A 20,658-nucleotide genomic window follows, 5' to 3' on the forward strand; every position below is an offset into this window, starting at 1 on the left:
ATTATTTATTTATTTATTAGCGCATATAAGTCTTAGCTTATTTGATTACATGTGTCCATAAACTTTTTGACCACGAAAATACATTGAAAAAAACCTACATATATAAATTTCTTCATGAAAAATAAAAATATTTGACTTGTGGCGGGGCATGAGTCATAAAACTAGTAAAATATTAAATGGTTTAGTTAAATCATTAAGGCCGCCCTCATACAATTTTATTCATTATAATAGTGTTTTGGTTTATTTTTTAGTTTCACCCTTCAACAATCTTTTTTATTTTATTTTTTTTTCTTAATGTATCCTTTAATATTAAGTTTGTTTTAGGAATCATGCTTCATAATTGTTTTTGTTGGGTTAAATATTGGTCTCATGGATTTAGGTTTTTTCCCCTCAATTTCAACCTTTAAAATTATATCTATTGGAAGTAGGGTTTCATGATTTTTTATTTGATTTTTATGAGTTTGTCTCGATCTCATGACTCAGATTGTCAGTTTGATAAGTTATCTCAGGTTAACTTGAGTCATTTATTTTGTTGTTTTTCTAATTGATTTTTCTTCTTCTAATGTTATCATTCAACATTGGTTTGTTTGAAATTAAGATTTATAATTGTTTTAACTTGTTTTCTACGCGGTTATATCAATCTCATGACCTAGATTATAAGTTGGACAGGTTGAATTTAATTATTTTTGGGTTATTTTTTAATTACACATACACACACTCCAATAACTATATCTTGTTTTTTGTGTTTAGTTTATATATATATATTTCAATTTCATCCTCAAGTTGTTTGATAATTAGGCTTTATAGTTTTTTTTTTTCTATTTGCTAACCATGGAGTCATCCAAGTTTTAGGGATTTAGTTTTTTTTTTCTTCCTCGATTTTAACCTTCAACATTGGATTTATTGGAAATGGAGTTTTTGTAATTTTTTTTATTTTTTTTTATGAATTCATCCTTGTCTTATGACATAAGCTGCGGGTTTAACAAGTTAGTCCGAGTTGATTTGGACTATTTATTTTTGTCTTTTTTAATTGATTTTTTCTTGATTTCATCTTTAAATATTGGGTTGATTATGTTTTGTATTTTTTTTATTTTTTTTCTATAGGGTTATCCCGATCTCAAAACCTAGGTTACAGGTTTGTCGAGTTAACTAAATTGAACCGCGTTGTTTTTTTATCCTTTTGTAATTTAATATTTTGTTTTGAATTTTGTCCTTTAATATTAGATTGATTAGAAATTAACACTTATAATTTATTTTTTATAAAGTTATCATAATTTTATAATTTAGATCAAATATTGACAATAACCCTGGTTGATCCAATATATTGTCTTTTATGATTTGAATAAAATCTCATCTAATATGTCACCATACCAATATTTAAAAATATATCATTTAATATATATTATATTCTTGTTGATGATTAATTGTTTTTATGAGAAAATATATTATAATACTTGAATATTTTTTTAAGTTAAAAGTATCTGACCTATGGTGGAGGCTAATGATTAAGTTATCTAAACACACTATGAGAAATAGGATTCCTTATGGTGCTTTACAATGGTAACTCAATTGATTAGCAGACGAGACATACTAGAAGTTGTCGATTCTAGCGTTAAGGGCACAAATATTTTCTACATTGTAGTAAACAAATTGTCATTTGTTTTTTTTTTTTTCAAAAAAATTAAAAAAATAAAGAAGGGCAGGAGCACGGGCATAGCCTCTAAGCCTGCATGCGCTTAGCATTCTACTGGTGGGCTAGGTATTTAACCTAACACTTTCCTATGTTTTTTTTTTCTTTTTCCCTTAGAAAAAACAAAAAAAATATACTATATTCACTCACTATTCATTTTTGACATGGTTTAATAAATACTATTATAATTTTTTTTCTAGTTATTGTTTATATAATAATAATAATAATAAATCGATTCCAATTATCTTTTATTCTTAAAACTTTTAAATAGATTTATAAATCATTATTCTACCACATTCATGATTTTTTCATTCTTTCAATCACACATAAAATATTTATCATATTTATAATTTTTTTAACTTTTAATCACACATAAAATATGAACAATCATATTGTTTTTGTTAACTTGTTTTAATAACCATATTTTTTTTGTTTTAAGAGAAATAATGATTATAGTTAAAAATATTATATTTGCTAAGATAAACAAGAGGTATTTTTTAATTAAAAAAAGTTTTTATCTCAATGGAAAAAAAATAATTCAAAACATTTTACTTTCATGTTTAATAATAATATTAAAATCTTATCTATAATTTTTTTTGTTAAAATATTTTTAATTATACAGCATGCAAACAAAAAAATATATATGTTTAGTATAATTTATAGTATCTATTAATTACTCACTAAGATTTACCTTTTCAAAAAATAAATATAAAAATATAAAAGAACATAAAATTCTTCATTTCATTAAAAATAATAAAAATATCTTCATTTTAATTTTTTTTTTCTAATTATAGATATCTGTAAATTTCTAGTTACTAGGATAAAATTACTTGCACGCAAAGTAGTACCCACTAAAAATACATAATTTCTTTTTTGTTAATATAGTTCATTGTTACCTGTTAATTAATGTATGGATTAAAAAAAGAAAAAGAAAAAGAAAATAGAAAGCAACACCCTTTTTCTTTTTAGCTTTCTTCTCCGAGTTAGTATCCTTCTCTACTTCTCTCTCCTCTTCTCTATATGAAAACCTCAAGCCCTCTCTATCCTTCTATCCGATAATAATACTTGCAAATTCTATACACATGCGATCTCACTTAAAACCCTAGTTTTCTATCGGAAACTCAATTTCATTCCCAAAATCAAATAATAATCTCTCTCTCTATATGTAATTTTGGGATCCGATCATTTTGAATAGTGAGTGAATAGAAGACAGCCCTAGCTTTTTTATTCTTCAATTTTGGAGAAAGCTGCTCAATAGATCCTCGATTATAGAGAATTGATCAATTCTTGATCGGTCGCTCCGTGCAAATGCTTGTCTGAATCATGACGAAGCTTAAGAGGAGGAGGTCTTCAGAAGTGGTCAGTCAGTGTTTTGTTTCACTATTTATTTTATCGATTCATGTTATTTTTTTTTTAATTTGATTTTGTTATGGACCATAGTTATGGTTTCTATGCTATTGATTGGTCAGAACTTGACTTTAGAGTAATTGGCTTCTAAGCAGTAGAATTTTATGCTGTGATTTTTGGGTAATGATTTAAATTTATTTGAGACCAATAACTTTATGCATGTGCCTGTGTGTTGGCTTTGTTCGTTTTGGTTATTATTATTTGAAAGGTTCCGGTTTCGAATTCTTTATAACAGCTGTTAAATGATGGATATAGGCGAGGAACTCGATTTGCCTTGTTTTTCTTCATCCTCTTTTTATGTTTTAAATTCGGTATTAAAAGGAATGAACTTACAATTACTTTAAAGAAAACTTAATTGGGAAAAGTTGGTTACCCGAGTGCTTTTTTGGGTTAAATGGGGGTAACTACTAAAATGATAGACATTTGTATGTCCCTTGCAGTTGAATTTAACACTCACTTTATTTTTTTTTATCTTCAAATTTTTGTGCAAACTGCTGTTAATTACGAGCATTTTAGTCTGGAAAGATGAATTACTTGTTGAAGACCTATTTGAGGAAGGTGGATATAGTGTTAGAATATGATAGTTGGAGTACTCGTTTCAGTTAAATTTTTTAAGTTAGTGCGTTCCCTTCAGCAGTCGAGTCATATCACAATATGTACCAGCATTATGGTACATTGTCAACTCAATCACTAAAATCTGTTTACTAACTGTATGGGGTTGCTAAATTTGAATTGTTTCTTTCTAGAGAATTTCATCTCTCTTGTATGGAAAAGGAAATTTGTTGGTTTGCAAGTCCAGCTTCCTTTGTGTCTGTACATTAACATTTTGTTTGAGTTTGATTGCCCATACTGTTTTCGCGGTGTTATATAACTTTGTGTCCTTTGATTTGTATCAGCCTCCCAAAATTAAGTCCTTCATCAACAATGTTACTACTACTCCACTCGAGAATATAGAAGAGCCCCTAAAAGGTTTTGTTTGGGAGTTCGATAAGGTAACTTTACAGCCTGTTTCTTGCAAAGAAGAATGATTGCTTTTATGTGGATTTATGTGTGGTTTGATCTACTCTATTTCATGATAATGCAGGGAGATTTTCATCACTGGGTTGATCTTTTTAATCATTTTGATTCATATTTTGAGAAGCACATAAAGCCAAGAAGAGACTTGCAGGTTGAGGACAACTTTTTGGAATCTGATCCTCCCTTTCCAAGAGAAGCTGTTCTTCAAATTCTCTGTGTTATCAGAATAATTTTAGAGAACTGCACAAATAAGCACTTTTATAGTTCTTATGAGGTATTGTTGTTCCTATACAAAATGAGTTGTGTGTATTGGCATTACTTTTTTTTTATCAGCTAGGCTTTAGTCTCTATGCAGTGTCTGTTGTATATGTTTTTAGTGGTGATAAACTTCAGTATGGGCGCTCTTCTTTGACTTTTGTCTTTTTTCTCCATCACATTTCTAAAAGTTTTGGTTCTCTATTTCCTCGCAGCAGCATCTTTCTAACCTTCTTGCTTCCACTGATGCGGATGTACTAGAGGCTTGCCTACAGACTCTGGCAGCTTTTTTGAAGAAGACTCTCGGAAGATATTCCATTAGAGATACGTCTTTGAATACGAAGTTATTTTCTCTTGCACAAGGCTGGGGTGGAAAGGATGAGGGTCTTGGATTGATTGCATCTACTGCACAAAATGGGTGTGACCCTGTTGCTTTTGAGCTAGGCTGCACCCTCCATTTTGAGTTCTATGCATTGGATGAGTTGTCAAGTCAGGTCAGTGCCACAGAACAGTCAACTCAGGGTTTACAAATTATCCATCTACCTAATGTCAATGCTTGCCCAGAGACGGATTTAGAGCTTCTGAATAAGTTAGTTGTAGAGTATAAAGTACCTCCCAGCCTAAGATTTTCTTTGTTGACGAGATTGCGGTTTGCAAGGGCTTTTGGCTCCTTGGCTTCTCGACAGCAGTACACATGCATTCGTTTGTATGCTTTCATTGTTCTTGTTCAAGCAAGCAGTGATGCTGATGATCTAGTTTCTTTCTTTAACTCTGAGCCTGAGTTCATCAATGAATTAGTTTCACTTTTGAGCTATGAAGATGAAGTCCCTGAGAAAATTCGAATTCGTTGTCTGTTATCATTGGTTGCCCTTTCTCAAGATCGGTCTCGCCAATCAACTGTTTTGGCTGCTGTCACATCTGGTGGTCACCGTGGTATCCTGTCCAGCCTCATGCAGAAAACCATTGATTCTGTTATCAGTGATACATCTAAGTGGTCTGTTGTTTTTTCTGAGGCTCTACTATCTCTTGTCACTGTTCTGGTGTCATCATCATCAGGTTGCTCAGCCATGCGTGAGGCAGGGTTTATTCCAACTCTTCTACCCCTCCTCAAGGATACAGACCCTCAGCATTTGCATTTGGTAGCTACAGCCGTGCATATTCTAGAGGCATTCATGGATTACAGTAATCCTGCAGCAGCATTATTCAGAGAGTTGGGTGGTTTGGATGATACTATCTCTCGACTGAAGGTAGAAGTGTCTCATATTGAAAATTGTTCAAAGCAACAAGGTGAAGATTCTGATTTGAGGGCGAGGAATTTGCGAGTAGTTGCAAGTGCTTCCTCAGAGTTAGATAGCATGCTCCCACTGTATTCTGAAGCATTAGTTGCATATCATCGACGTTTCCTGATGAAAGCTTTGTTACGGGCTATATCCCTTGGAACATATGCTTCCGGGAATACTTCTCGTATTTATGGATCTGAAGAGAGTTTGTTGCCCCAGTGCCTATGTATAATCTTTAGAAGAGCGAAAGATTTTGGTGGAGGGGTGTTTTCACTTGCAGCCACTGTCATGAGTGATCTAATTCACAAAGATCCTACCTGTTTTCCTATCTTAGATGCAGCCGGTCTTCCTTCTGCTTTTTTGGATGCTATAATGGATGGTGTTCTATGCTCTTCAGAAGCCATAATGTGTATACCTCAGTGTTTGGATGCCCTGTGCCTGAATAATAATGGTCTTCAGGCTGTAAAAGATCGGAATGCTCTAAGGTGCTTTGTGAAAATATTTACATCTAAAATGTATTTGCGTGCCCTTTTTGGTGAGGCACCAGGGTCCCTGTCTAGTGGACTGGATGAACTCATGCGCCATGCTTCCTCATTAAGAGGACCTGGAGTGGATATGGTGATTGAGATCCTAAATGCCATTTCAAAAATTGGGTCTGGGGTTGATGCTTCTTACTCGCCCACTGATCCAACCTGTTCTGCTCCTGTTCCAATGGAAACTGATGCTGAAGAAAGGAGCACGGTTCTGTCAGATGATAGGGAATCTTTTAGGATGGAGACCTTGGAGCAGACCACTGAGCAGTCATCTGATGCCTCTGTAGCAAATGTTGAGTCACTCTTTCCTGAATGTTTAAGCAATGTTGCTCGTCTTCTTGAAACAATTCTTCAGAATTCTGACACATGTCGTATTTTTGTTGAGAAGAAGGGAATTGATGCTGTTCTGCAGTTATTTACTTTGCCACTAATGCCTCTTTCAACACCAATTGGTCAGATCATATCTGTTGCATTTAAGAACTTCTCACCACAGCATTCTGCTTCCTTGGCCAGGTCAGTATGTGCCTTCTTGAGAGAACATTTGAAATCAACAAATGAACTATTAGTTTCAGTTGGAGGGACTCATCTTGCTGTCGTTGAATCTGCTCATCAAGCTAAGGTTCTGAGATATCTTTCCAGCCTTGAGGGTATCCTTTCTCTCTCCAATTTCCTGTTGAAGGGGAATAGTACTGTTGTCTCTGAATTGGGCACTGCAGATGCTGATGTGTTGAAGGATCTTGGGAATGCATACCGGGAAATAGTTTGGCAAGTTTCTCTGTATAATGACTCCAAAGTGGACGAAAAGAGATATGCTGAACAAGAGAATGAGAGTGCAGATGTGTCTTCATCAAATGCTGTTGGAAGAGAAAGTGACGATGATGCAAATGTTCCAGTAGTGAGATACATGAACCCTGTTTCTATTAGGAATGGTTCTCAGTCCCTTTGGGGTGGTGAACGTGAATTTCTCTCAGTCATTCGTTCAGGTGAAGGCTTGCATCGTCGTAGTCGACATGGCTTGGCACGTATACGCGGTGGGAGGACTGGTCGGCACTTGGATGCTTTAAGTGTTGACTCAGAGATCCCATCAGATGAACCAGAGACATCTTTGCCAAAGTTGAAAAGGAGAACTCCTGATGAGATTCTTAACAAGCTGGCTTCTATATTACGTACTTTCTTCTCTGCCCTTGTGAAGGGATTTACATTACCAAACCGTCGAAGGGCTGATGTAGGATCGTTGAGTGCAGCTTCAAAGACATTGGGAACCACCTTGGCTAAAATATTTCTTGAAGCTCTCAGTTTCTCTGGGTATTCTACTACTGGACTTGATACTTCACTGTCAGTTAAGTGCCGATATCTTGGAAAGGTAGTTGATGATATGGCAGCCCTCACATTTGACAGCAGGAGGCGTACTTGTTATGCAGCAATGGTCAATAATTTTTATGTACATGGAACCTTTAGGGAGCTGCTCACCACATTTGAAGCTACAAGTCAACTGTTATGGACACTACCTTACCCTTTTCCTACACCCTCAGTTGACCAAGAGAAGGCAGGTGAAGGAAATAATTTGTCTCACAGTACATGGCTACTTGACACTTTACACAGCTACTGCCGTGCACTCGAGTATTTTGTAAACTCCTCTCTACTTTTATCTTCAACCTCTGCATCCCAAGCTCAGCTACTTGTTCAGCCTGTTGCAGTTGGTTTGTCAATTGGGCTATTTCCTGTTCCTAAGGACCCTGAAGTCTTTGTTCGCATGCTGCAGTCTCAGGTTCTGGATGTCATATTACTTGTCTGGAACCACCCAATGTTTCCAAGTTGCAGTGCTGGCTTCATTGCTTCTATTGTATCACTTGTGACACACATATACTCTGGTGTTGGAGATGTCAAAAGGAGTCGCGGTGGCATTGCAGGAAGTACAAACCAAAGGTTCATGCCCCCACCACCCGATGAAAATACAATTGCAACAATTGTTGAGATGGGCTTTACAAGAGCAAGAGCTGAAGAGGCATTGAGACGGGTGGAAACCAATAGTGTTGAAATGGCTATGGAGTGGCTGTTTAGTCATGCTGAGGATCCTGTGCAGGATGATGATGAGTTGGCTCGGGCACTTGCGCTGTCACTAGGAAGTTCATCAGAAGGATCGAAAGCTGGCAATGTGGATAAGTCTATAGATGCCTTGACAGAAGAAGGACAAATGAAGGTGCCTCCCATTGAAGATATTCTTGCTGCATCTGTGAAGCTGTGCCAGAGTAGTGATACGATGGCATTCTCGTTGACAGATTTGCTTGTGACCCTTTGCAATCGAAACAAAGGAGAGGATCGCTTAAAGGTGGCATCTTATCTCATTGAGCAACTAAAGCTTTGCCCGTTGGATTTTTCAAAGGATTCCAGTGCATTGTGTATGATATCACATATTTTAGCATTGCTCCTTTTTGAGGATGGAACTGTTCGAGAAATTGCTGCACAAAATGGTATTGTTGCTGCTGCAACAGATGTCTTGATGAATTTCAAGGCTAGAAATGCATCAGGGAGTGAGATTCTTGTCCCAAAATGCGTAAGTGCTTTACTGCTCATCTTGGATAACATGTTGCAATCCAGGCCCCGAATCTCCTCTGAAATCATGGGAGGAACCCAGACAGTATCTCCACCTGACTCATCAGTTCCAGCATCAGGTGCAGAAGAAAAAGTGACTTCAGACTTCCCCGAGAAAGAATCTGGCACAGCACTTGAGAAAATATTGGGGAAGTCCACTGGTTACCTGACTATTGAAGAGAGTCATAAAGTATTACTTGTTGTTTGTGACTTGATGAAACAGCATGTTCCTGCTGTGATCATGCAGGCTATTCTGCAGTTATGTGCTCGCTTGACAAAAACTCATGTTTTAGCCTTGCAATTTCTTGAAAATGGAGGGTTAGTTGCTCTCTTTAATCTTCCAAGAAGTTGCTTCTTCCCTGGATACCAAACTGTTGCATCTGCTATCGTTCGACACCTCCTTGAAGATCCTCAAACCCTGCAAACTGCTATGGAATTGGAGATACGGCAAACTTTGAGTGGAAATCGCCATGCTGGGCGTTTTTCCCCAAGGACATTTTTGACATCTATGGCACCTGTTATCTCCAGAGATCCTGTGGTTTTTATGAAAGCTGCTGCTGCAGTTTGTCAGTTGGAATCTTCAGGAGGGAGGACTTTTGTGGTGTTATCGAAGGAAAAAGAGAAGGAAAAGGACAAATCAAAAGCTTCAGGTGCTGAAGAATCTGTCCGGATTTCTGAGAGTAAGATGCATGATGGTTCTGGTAAATGTGCCAAAGGCCATAAAAAGATTCCAGCCAATCTTACTCAAGTAATTGATCAGCTTCTTGATATAGTTCTGAAATACCCTTTGCAAAAAAGTCAGGAAGGTTATGTTGGTGACTTAAATTCTATGGATGTGGATGAACCTGCTACCAAGTTGAAGGGAAAATCCAAAGTTGATGAGGCAAAGAAAACAGAGTCTGAATCTGAAATATCTGCTGGACTGGCGAAGGTGAATTTTGTTCTCAAGTTGTTGAGTGATATTCTTCTTATGTATGTGCACGCAGTTGGGGTCATACTCAGACGAGACTTGGAATTGTGTCATCTGCGGGGATCTAATCAAACAGGTAGTTCAGGGCTTGGTGGGATAATTCATCACATCTTACACCAGCTGCTTCCAATAGCTACAGATAAATCTGCAGGGCCTGATGAATGGAGAGACAAATTGTCTGAAAAAGCTTCTTGGTTCCTGGTGGTTTTGTGCGGTCGATCTGGTGAAGGGCGGAGGCGAGTAATTAATGAACTTGTGAAAGCTATGTCCTCATTCTCGAACTTGGAGAGCAATTCACATAAAAACATTTTGTTACCTGATAAAAAAGTTTTTGCTTTTTCTGATTTGGTATATTCAATTTTGTCTAAAAATGCATCCTCCAGCCACTTACCTGGTTCTGGATGCTCACCGGATATAGCAAAAAGCATGATAGATGGAGGAATGGTGCAGTCTCTCACCAGCATTCTTCAAGCAATTGATTTGGACCATCCTGATGCTCCTAAAATTGTTAATCTTCTACTGAAGGCTTTGGAAAGCCTGTCAAGGGCTGCCAATGCTAGTGAGCAAGTTCTTAAATCTGAGGGTCTGAACAGGAAGAAAACTACAGGGTCAAATGGCAGGCATGATGAACAGACAGCTGCGTCAGCTGCAGAGACCGTAGAGCATAATCAGAATGTGGGGGGCACACAGGAAGTCCCAGATGAGGAGGAGACTGACATTCAGCAACAAGAAGGAACTACTCATGTTGAGGGTAATCATGCTGTACATCAAAATGAGTCAGCAGAGCAAGACATGAGGTTAGAATCGGAAGACACAATGGCAACCAACCCATCAATGGAGGTTGGACTGGATTTCATGCGTGAAGAAATGGACGAAGGTGGTGTGCTACACAATACTGGCCAAATTGAGATGACTTTTCATGTTGAGAACAGGGCTGATGATGATATGGGTGATGAGGATGATGACATGGGAGATGATGGTGACGAGGACGAGGACGAGGACGAGGATGAGGGAGAGGATGAGGATGAGGATATTGCTGAAGATGGTGCTGGCATGATGTCTCTTGCTGACACTGATGTGGAAGATCATGATGATACTGGCTTGGGAGATGACTATAATGATGAGATGATTGACGAAGAAGATGATGATTTTCATGAGAATCGTGTTATAGAGGTAAGGTGGAGGGAGGCCCTTGATGGGTTAGATCATTTGCAGGTACTTGGTCAGCCTGGAGCTTCAGGTGGTCTCATTGATGTTGCTGCCGAGCCATTTGAAGGGGTGAATGTGGATGATCTTTTTGGTCTTCGCAGGCCTTTGGGTTTTGACCGTCGGCGTCAGAGTGGCAGGTCTTCCTTTGAGCGTTCTGTCACAGAAGTAAATGGATTTCAACATCCTCTTCTGTTAAGGCCATCCCAGTCAGGGGATCTGGTTTCTATGTGGTCATCAGGTGGGCATTCATCCAGGGATTTAGAAGCTTTGTCATCTGGGAGCTTTGATGTAGCTCATTTTTACATTGATGCTCCTGTTCTTCCATATGAACATGTACCTAGTAGTATATTTGTTGATCGTTCGGGTAGTGCAGCACCCCCACCTTTGTCTGATTATTCTGTAGGTATGGACTCGTTGCATACACAGGGACGAAGAGGGCCTGGTGATGGCAGGTGGACAGATGATGGTCAGCCGCAAGCAGGTGCCCAAGCAGCTGCAATCGCACAAGCAATAGAGGAACAGTTCCTGTCACAGCTGTGCAGTGTACCTGCAACCAATGTTCCCACTGAGAGGCAGTTCCAGAATTCAGGAGTGCAGGAGAATCAACCATCTGATCCTCTATCCAATGATGGTCAAGTTGTGGTGGATGGCGATAACACCAGCAACCAGCAACTTGAAGTTCATCAAGAAATTGGCAATGAAGATACCCGCTATCAGCCTAATCCAACAGTTGAAACTGTTCCTTGCAACGAACAGGTTGATCCTCGGCCTTCACTCAATGATGCAGGTGAAGGTCCACAGGTGGATGAACCTATGTTAGTTCAACCAATTTCTCTGAACAGTACACCAAATGGTCTTGATAACATGGAAATTGGAGATGGTGATGGCACTGCATGTGATCAAGTTGAGACAATGCCGGAGCTTGCCAACTCATCTGCAGAACAACATGCTGCTTTGCATTATGAAGGGGTCCCTGAAGTACCTGCAAGTCTCAATGAAGTGCCTATTCAGGCTGTGGGATCTGCAATTGGTGGTCTGTCCGATAATCCTCTGTTGGTTGATTCTGTTTCAGCGATGCCTAATGTGGATCATGTGAATGCTGATGTTGAAATGAATGGTGCTGATGCTGATGCTGATGGAAATCAGCTCGAGCAATCCATGCTTGCTTCTGAACGAGGTGCCGACGAGCCCTCATCCAGGCAAGAGACATTGGTTGCTCGGGATGCTGCCCAGGCTGACCAGACTGGTTTAGATAATGGGGCTCCTGCTACAAACGCAATTGATCCAACCTTCCTGGAGGCCTTACCCGAAGATTTACGAGCAGAAGTTCTAGCTTCCCAGCAGGCTCAGTCTGTTCAACCTCCAACTTATGCTCCACCTTCTGTTGATGATATTGATCCTGAATTTCTGGCTGCCCTTCCTCCAGACATCCAAGCAGAGGTTTTGGCACAACAAAGGGCACAGCGGATTGCACAGCAGGCTGAAGGACAGCCTGTTGACATGGATAATGCTTCAATAATTGCGACTTTTCCTGCTGATTTGCGTGAAGAGGTTTGTGCTTTTTAATTTAGCCTTCAATTATTTCTTGAGTTATGATAACCATTTTGTGATTGCTTTTGTTCCAGGTGCTTTTGACATCTTCAGAAGCAGTATTATCAGCATTACCTTCTCCATTACTTGCCGAAGCCCAAATGCTAAGGGACCGAGCAATGAGTCACTATCAGGCTCGCAGCCTGTTTGGTAGCAGCCACAGGCTAAGTAGTCGTAGAAATGGTTTGGGGTTTGATAGGCAGACAGTGATGGATAGGGGTGTTGGAGTTACAATTGGAAGGAGGGCTGCTTCTACTATTGCAGATAGCATGGAGGTGAAGGAAATGGAAGGCAAGCCACTTTTGGATGCAAATGCATTGAAAGCTTTGATCCGCCTCCTAAGGTTGGCGCAGGTAATTTATGGTCTATAAATATCATGTTTTACTGGGAACTAATCTTGTATCCTTGGTATTTGGGAAAAGTTGAACTTTTTATTGCGTGGATGTTCTTTTAACTTGGCGAAATGGCTTAGAATTATTTGATTTGTAGTTTCAATTAATTCTAAATTTTAGTTTTTTGATTACTTCTAGAAGATTAATAGCCTGGTTCTACATCCATAAATTTTCAAAAGAATGAATCAGCTTTCAAAATGGCTTTCTTTGTTGTTTCACACAAAAGGTCCAGTAACATTAAGGACATGTTTCTCTTAAAATTTATAGAATTTGTTGATAAAAATGTCTATTGTTCAGAGTGCAGAATGCCAATTTTTTTTTTTTTTTTATATAGATATTTTTTAAAAGTTTGCTCTGCTAACCTGTTGATTTTTTATTTTATTTATTTCTATTATGTTAGCCTCTTGGGAAAGGCCTTCTGCAAAGACTTCTGTTGAACCTTTGTGCACATAGTACCACAAGGGCAACTTTGGTTCGCCTTTTGCTCGATATGATTAAACCTGAGGCTGAAGGGTCAATCAGTGGATTGGCAACAATTAACTCCCAGAGGCTTTATGGCTGTCAGTCAAATGTTGTTTATGGTCGATCACAGTTGTTGGATGGTATTTCTTTTTTCTATTTGTTGTAATCATTATTTTCTTATTGGCTTTTGTTATAAATTATTAATTTTGATTATTTGCTTAATAGGTCTTCCTCCCTTGGTTTTGCGTCGAATTCTGGAAATCTTGACCTATTTGTCTACAAATCATACTTCTATTGCCAATATGTTGTTCTACTTGGATCCCTCAATTGTTTCGGAGCCTCTAAGTCCAAAATATCTGGAAACCAAGATGGATAAAGGAAAGGAGAAAATTGATGATCGAGGTGATTCATTAAAACCTCTGGGAGACGCTGATGATATTCCTTTGATCCTGTTCCTGAAGCTTTTGAACCGACCACTTTTTCTACGCAGCACTGCTCATCTTGAGCAGGTATGAGCAATCTGGTTCTGAAGTGGTTTTACATCTCTTTACCTTTCTTGATTTAATTCAATGTATTTAGAAGTTTGGCTCATTTCTCTGTAGCATGTTTTCCCCATATTTGCAGTACAACCCTGATCCTTTCTTCTAAAGTGCTCTTGAATGTATGCATGAGACAAATTCCCTATGGTGCAGGTCATGGGATTGCTTCAAGTAGTAGTTTTTATGGCAGCATCAAAATTAGAGAGCCAGGCTCAATCTGGACAGGCGAGGGAGACTTCCCAAAAACAAACTGTTGGTGAAGCTTCTAGTGATGTTCCAAGTGTTCCGCCTGTGGTTGCAGAGGCAAGCGAAGAAGACAAAGCTGCCAGTGCTGGGTTATCCGTTTCTGATGAAAAGAGGAGCATTGATGCATCTAGTATTTTCTTGCAGTTGCCACAAGCTGATTTGCGCAATCTGTGCAGCCTTCTTGGTCGTGAAGGGTACTTTCAGTTTCTCACTCTTGTACATTTTGAAAGTTCTGTCTTATCAGTCAACTTTCACACTATATTTTGGTCAATCCATCATTGGCTATCTGCCATTCATTTATATATTATCTTCTACCAAAAAAATCTATTTTCTATTTCCTTTTTAGTCGTCTCCATTTTCCTATATTTTTGTTTCCCCAGCTGCTGTGAATTGGACAATGAATCACTAATATTTTCCATTGATAAATTTCAGGCTGTCAGATAAAGTGTACATGCTAGCTGGAGAAGTGCTTAAGAAGTTGGCCTCAGTTGTTGCAACCCATCGTAAATTCTTTACTTCGGAGCTTTCAGAATTAGCTCATGGGTTGAGCAGTTCAGCTGTCAGTGAGCTTGTTACCTTGAGGAACACACACATGCTGGGTCTAAGTGCTGGCTCCATGGCTGGGGCAGCAATCCTACGTGTGCTACAGGCACTCAGCTCACTCACCTCACCCACCTCACCAACTGTTGATGAGAATATGAACCTGGAGCACAATGGGGAACAGGAGGAGCAAGCTACCATGTGGAACTTAAGTATTGCACTTGAGCCATTGTGGCAGGAATTGAGCGAATGTATTAGTGTGACAGAGATGCAGCTCATTCAGAGCACTTTTGGTCGGACTATGTCAAATATTACTGTAGGGGAGCATGTACAGGGGAGCTCTTCTTCATCCCCTCTTCCTCCGGGAACCCAGAGACTCTTGCCCTTCATTGAAGCTTTCTTTGTTTTGTGTGAAAAGCTACAGGCAAACCAATCCATTGTGCAACAAGATCACATGAGCATAACTGCGAGAGAAGTCAAAGAGTCTTCTGGGAGTTCTTCCTCAACCACAGCATACATGGGGGATTCTCAGAGAAAACTTGATGGTGCTGTCACATTTTCCAGATTTGCAGAAAAGCACCGCCGGCTTTTGAATACTTTTATTAGACAGAATCCTGGCTTGTTGGAGAAATCACTTTCTATGATGCTAAAGGCTCCCAGACTTATTGATTTTGATAACAAGAGAGCATATTTCCGCTCCAGAATAAGGCAACAGCATGAGCAACACCTCTCTGGCCCTCTGCGGATAAGTGTTCGGCGGGCATATGTTTTGGAGGATTCATACAATCAATTGAGGATGCGACCTACTCAGGATCTTAGGGGAAGATTGAATGTGCAGTTCCAAGGTGAAGAGGGTATTGATGCTGGGGGTTTGACAAGAGAATGGTATCAACTGCTGTCGAGAGTTGTATTTGACAAGGGAGCATTGCTTTTCACAACTGTGGGGAATAATGTGACTTTTCAGCCAAACCCTAATTCTGTCTACCAGACAGAACATTTATCTTACTTCAAGTTTGTGGGTCGTGTGGTAATGCTCCAGAACTTGGTTTTTCTGAACTAGATTTTACAACTGTTGTTGAAATAGGCTGTTTTCTGAATTTATTGCTTGTGAGCTTGTGTAGGTTGCCAAGGCATTGTTTGACGGGCAGCTTTTGGATGTTTACTTTACTCGGTCTTTCTACAAGCACATTCTTGGTGTAAAGGTGACTTACCATGACATAGAGGCTGTTGATCCTGATTATTACAAGAATTTGAAGTGGATGCTGGAGGTTAGTGAATTTAATCAGTCACGCCCCCTCTTCTGAATTCATTTATGCTTTTACCCACATGTTGCTATGTAGCAAGTTGTTCCTCCAGAGAATGACAGTATAACTTCTGTATCTCGTCTGTTTCAGAATGATGTGAGTTATGTACCTGACTTGACATTTAGTATGGATGCTGATGAGGAGAAGCACATCCTTTATGAGAAAACTCAGGTACTCCCAGCATTTTGATACCATGTATTATTGTTAGTAGTCTTGTTATTCTGGACGGGGTTTTTCCTCTTCCGGAGCATGAACATTGTTTTCCGAGTTTTATCTGGCTCCCAAGCTTGCATTTATTAGTGCTGTTGTGGTTGAAAAGGTCACTGATTACGAGCTTAAACCTGGAGGAAGAAACATAAGGGTTACTGAAGAAACAAAGCACGAGTATGTAGACCTTGTTGCTGATCATATCCTGACAAATGCTATTCGTCCTCAAATCACTTCATTCCTCGACGGTTTCAATGAATTGGTCCCAAGGGAACTTATTTCCATTTTTAATGATAAAGAGCTTGAGCTACTAATCAGTGGACTTCCTGAAATTGATTGTGAGTTGGCTTTCTTTTATCTCGTTCGATTTGTGGTTTGTTTTTGTTTGCAATACCTGAACAATGGCATGGATGTTGCAGTGGATGATTTGAAGGCCAACACTGAGTATACTGGCTATACCTCAGCATCTAGCGTTATTCAATGGTTTTGGGAGGTTGTCAAAGGATTTAACAAGGAAGACATGGCCAGACTGCTGCAGTTTGTAACTGGAACATCAAAGGTGATTGGCTGTACTGTATACTTGGCTATTCTATGAATATATTTCATATGTATTCTAACTGATACAAAATTGGTTACTTCATTGTATATTTTGCATGATATTGTTGAGGTGGTCTCTAGGCTTAGGCATGGTTACAGTGTTTTAGCAGTTTAACCATGTAAAACTTATTTGGAATTTAGTAAAAACTAACTTGTGGGTTTTCAGGTTCCATTGGAGGGTTTCAAGGCTTTGCAGGGTATCTCTGGGCCTCAGAAGTTTCAGATTCACAAAGCATATGGTGCTCCCGAGCGTTTGCCTTCAGCTCACACATGGTTAGTTTAGAATACATGATACCTGATGGTGTTATGGTTACTTTAAAGCCCAAAACTTGCTCCTGATATTGGAATTTCTGTTTCTGTATGCTCTTTTTTGTTTCCAGCTTCAATCAGCTAGACCTTCCTGAGTACACCTCCAGGGAACAGCTTCAAGAACGCTTGCTGCTTGCCATTCATGAAGCCAGTGAAGGCTTTGGCTTTGGCTAAACTAGTTGAACACATTGGCGGCCTGGGATTGTCAACAATTTGTCTTCAGAGATGATGTACATGTCAGTCACCTCTCTTTTTCCCAAGTTTTTTTTTTTTTACATCTGCTCATGTATTTTAGTATCTTATTATCACTGACGATTTGTTCCTGATTTAATTTGCATGCAGACAGAGGAGGATTGACTAAAAGTGGATAAGGATTAGAATAATATAAAGCCAGGAGTCGCGCATCAAAATTGCATTAGCACAGCAAGTGAAGTTCAGCTGGGAAATAGATAATTTTTTGGGTAACTTGCCATATTCTCGCATACAAAATATTGATGGATGAATCTCTCGTTCCATTGTTTATATAGAGTTTCGTTAGTTGATACTTGCTAATATTCCCCGATATCTATTATAATCTTGATGGAAAATTACCTTTTATCGATTTCCTATCTAGAAGTTGCATGTCTCTCTTGATTGCATTTTTGTTCATGCGGGCAAGTGCAAGTATGAATTTATTTTTATTTCTTTTCTATTTAATGACCCCATGTTAGTAGCTTATTTGCTGTCAATTTGTTATGGAAGTCTAAGATCTTACCAGCTTCTTTTGCTAAGAATAGAAAGATTCGACTAGTTGCAAAACACGGTCAGTTGGTAGTCGAGCATCGTCGAAGGCAAGAACTACAACCGCCTAAAACCAGTCATTTAGGGGGCCTTCGATGTTTTCTAGAATTGGAATGCTGATAATATACCTTTCTAGTGTTTGGTTCATCTTTACAGATTCATGAAGAATTTAATTTATCATTTTAATCTTAAAACAAAATAATATCTAAATTTGTAAATGTTAATATTTGCCTTTTGTGTTGATGTGTTGTACACATAAAAAATACATGTTACTTGTGTTAAAAACTAATATATTGGAATCCATCCAACAAAAAAAAAATTATTTTATTATATAGAAACTCAACTTTCCATTGAAAAAAACATAAATTTGACTGGGTAAAGTTGTAATTATTCAGTGTTTTTCTTTTGATCTTTTTTTTTCTTTTTATCTATGGTCATTATTTTTTTTTCTTTTTTTTTAGTGTGTTGATTGAGATTGGAGGTTGATAATTTATTTTAATTTGTTTTTTATATGAGTATCAGAGTTTAAAAAAAAAACATTTTGATATCGTGTTGTTGTTTGATTTCGTTATAAAATTCTTGATTTTTTTAGTTGAAGAAAATTGAAAAAAAATTGAAAATAAAGAACCAAAATGATAGCTCTTTTCAAAAGAAAAAATGATAGTCCTTTTTCTTTTCAAAAACAAATTGTGGTGTCAACTCTTTTTTTTTCATTATTATTGTTTTTAAAATTTTATTTTTTAATATTACATTGAATGAGATACTTGGTTGGTAATTTATTTCTATTTAATTTTTATATTATTATGGGAGTCTTAAAAAAATATTTTAATACTTGATGGTACTCAATTTTACAAAAAAAAAAAAATGATTTTATTGTTTGAAAAAGATTAAAAATAAGAGAATCAAAATTAAAAATTGAGTTGGGTTAGTTTTTTTAGGTTATAAAAGTTTATTTTTAGGTGTTTAAAGGTTAAAATAAATAATAAAAAAAAATTAGATTTTTGGATAAAAAAATATCCAATTTGATTTTCCAGCCACCTCTCATGTGACCGAAAATTGGGTATGCAGTGACAAGTCTATCTTCTTCTTTAAAAGAAAGCTGGGTAAAAACAAAAAATCTAGAACCGGGTTTAGGTTGGCAGGTCTCAGGGTTTTTTAAATGGCCCAAGCATGCTGGGCCATCTAGACTCACGATCTTGAATTAACTTTTTTAAAAATTAACTAATTTAAAATATATTATTTTTTTAAGAAATTCTTAAATTAATTAAGAATACATCTTACATATTATTATTATTATTATTATTATTAAATTCTATTTAATTCTACTTTATACGTGAATATAATAGAAATTTTTTGCACAACCCATGGTATTTTTTTTTTTTTTTTTAATTTTGCTTGGTTACTTTACTGTGATCATCTATTTTTGTTATTATATAATTAAATAAAAAATAATTTTTAAAAAAAATGAAGTTATTAAACCCAGTCCATGATCTAGATTACAAAGTTTATTAGGTTTACTTTAATTGATTCAATATATCACAATCTCAAAATGCTAAAAAGAAATATTGTCATGAAATTTTTTCTAATCAAAGTGTATTTTTACCTATCATCCTAGCTTTATTTAAACCTGTCAAGTCAACTAAGTCACAATCACCCTTACATGATTTAATTCGTGAGGTTTCAAAATTGACCAGTTGAACCAAGTTTAACAACACTTTCAAAGAGTTTTGGCTGCAATATGCAAACATTGTATTATTCTTATAGAACCAAGTTTAATAACACTTTTACAGAGTTCTAGCAGCAACGTGCGAATATTATATTATTCTTTTTTTTTTTTAGTATACTTATATTAAAATTACTAGTATGTTATTTTTTTTAAAACTTGATTTTAGAATAATAATAGAATGTTGTATAAAAAAAATATTATAGTGAAAACGTTTTATAAAATTTGAGTGTTAATGAAACAAAGGGGTTTCAGCTAGAAAAATATATTTTTTGCCTTTATTTGAAATCATCTCAATTTTTTATATCTTTTAAATGCTTTTAGTTTTTATTAAATAAAAGATATAGAAAAAAAATATTTTTTTTTTGTTGAAATTCAAGATATTTATAAGAAAATGAATACTTTTATTAACAATGTATTTGATTTTAGTTGATTTTGAATTATTACTCTTCTTATATTTATATAAAAATAAAATTGTGGCATATAAGTATGTAAAACAAAATTACCGATTATCTGTATCCACTCATGTTTTTTGACTTTACAACTTAATCTTTAGTTATAGTTAAGATCTCATTTTAGTTTTTATTAGTTGATCTATTTATTCATGCATTAGATATTGAGTTAAGTCTAAAAGTTTTTTTCTTGCCAATTGAAAAAACGTTAGCAACCCTTGAAAAAAAAAATTTATATTCAAGAAAATTTTGATTTGACCTATAATATAGAGCAAGTCAATTATCTAGTATACATAATATCAAATTAAATTATGTTATTAGTAAAAATTAAGGATACAGTGGATTAATGATAGTAGTATTTAAGTTCAAAACACATTCGCTTGCCCTTGGATTGTGATTTCAATCATTTTAGAAGGAATCGCATTTAGGGAATGTAATGCTCCAAGAATGTTAGATTTTCAAGCTTTTGAAGGTTTTCTAGTGTACCAAACACAAGAATCTTCGGTATTTCAAATTACTTTTCCAATAAAATCTTGAATGTCTTCATTACAAAAACATTTGAGA

The 20,658-nt window shown here is 36.8% G+C and overlaps 1 protein-coding gene across 3 annotated transcripts; it reads left to right on the plus strand.

Moving 5' to 3' along the window:
* The first annotated feature begins 2,659 nt into the window (after nucleotides 1–2,659).
* On the plus strand, nucleotides 2,660–17,740 carry LOC118056877 (E3 ubiquitin-protein ligase UPL1). 3 transcript variants are annotated; one of them, XM_035069290.2, is made up of 17 exons: nucleotides 2,660–3,049; nucleotides 3,994–4,089; nucleotides 4,182–4,388; nucleotides 4,585–11,191; nucleotides 11,357–12,504; nucleotides 12,579–12,896; nucleotides 13,336–13,537; nucleotides 13,623–13,906; nucleotides 14,090–14,376; nucleotides 14,615–15,749; nucleotides 15,844–15,990; nucleotides 16,117–16,197; nucleotides 16,346–16,571; nucleotides 16,653–16,792; nucleotides 16,997–17,103; nucleotides 17,211–17,375; nucleotides 17,482–17,740. In XM_035069290.2, exons 1-16 carry the CDS (start codon nucleotides 3,014–3,016, stop codon nucleotides 17,311–17,313), a joined length of 11,124 nt encoding a protein of 3,707 aa, XP_034925181.1. In that variant the 5' UTR covers nucleotides 2,660–3,013; the 3' UTR covers nucleotides 17,314–17,375; nucleotides 17,482–17,740. The 3 variants fall into 3 exon arrangements, with proteins under 3 accessions (XP_034925181.1, XP_034925179.1, XP_034925180.1); XM_035069288.2 differs by having other exon boundaries at nucleotides 4,585–12,504; XM_035069289.2 differs by having other exon boundaries at nucleotides 4,588–12,504.
* Nucleotides 17,741–20,658: the final 2,918 nt, after the last annotated feature.

Source organism: Populus alba, chromosome 1 (assembly GCF_005239225.2).
Source record: "Populus alba chromosome 1, ASM523922v2, whole genome shotgun sequence".
In the NCBI taxonomy this organism is placed as follows: domain Eukaryota; kingdom Viridiplantae; phylum Streptophyta; class Magnoliopsida; order Malpighiales; family Salicaceae; genus Populus; species Populus alba.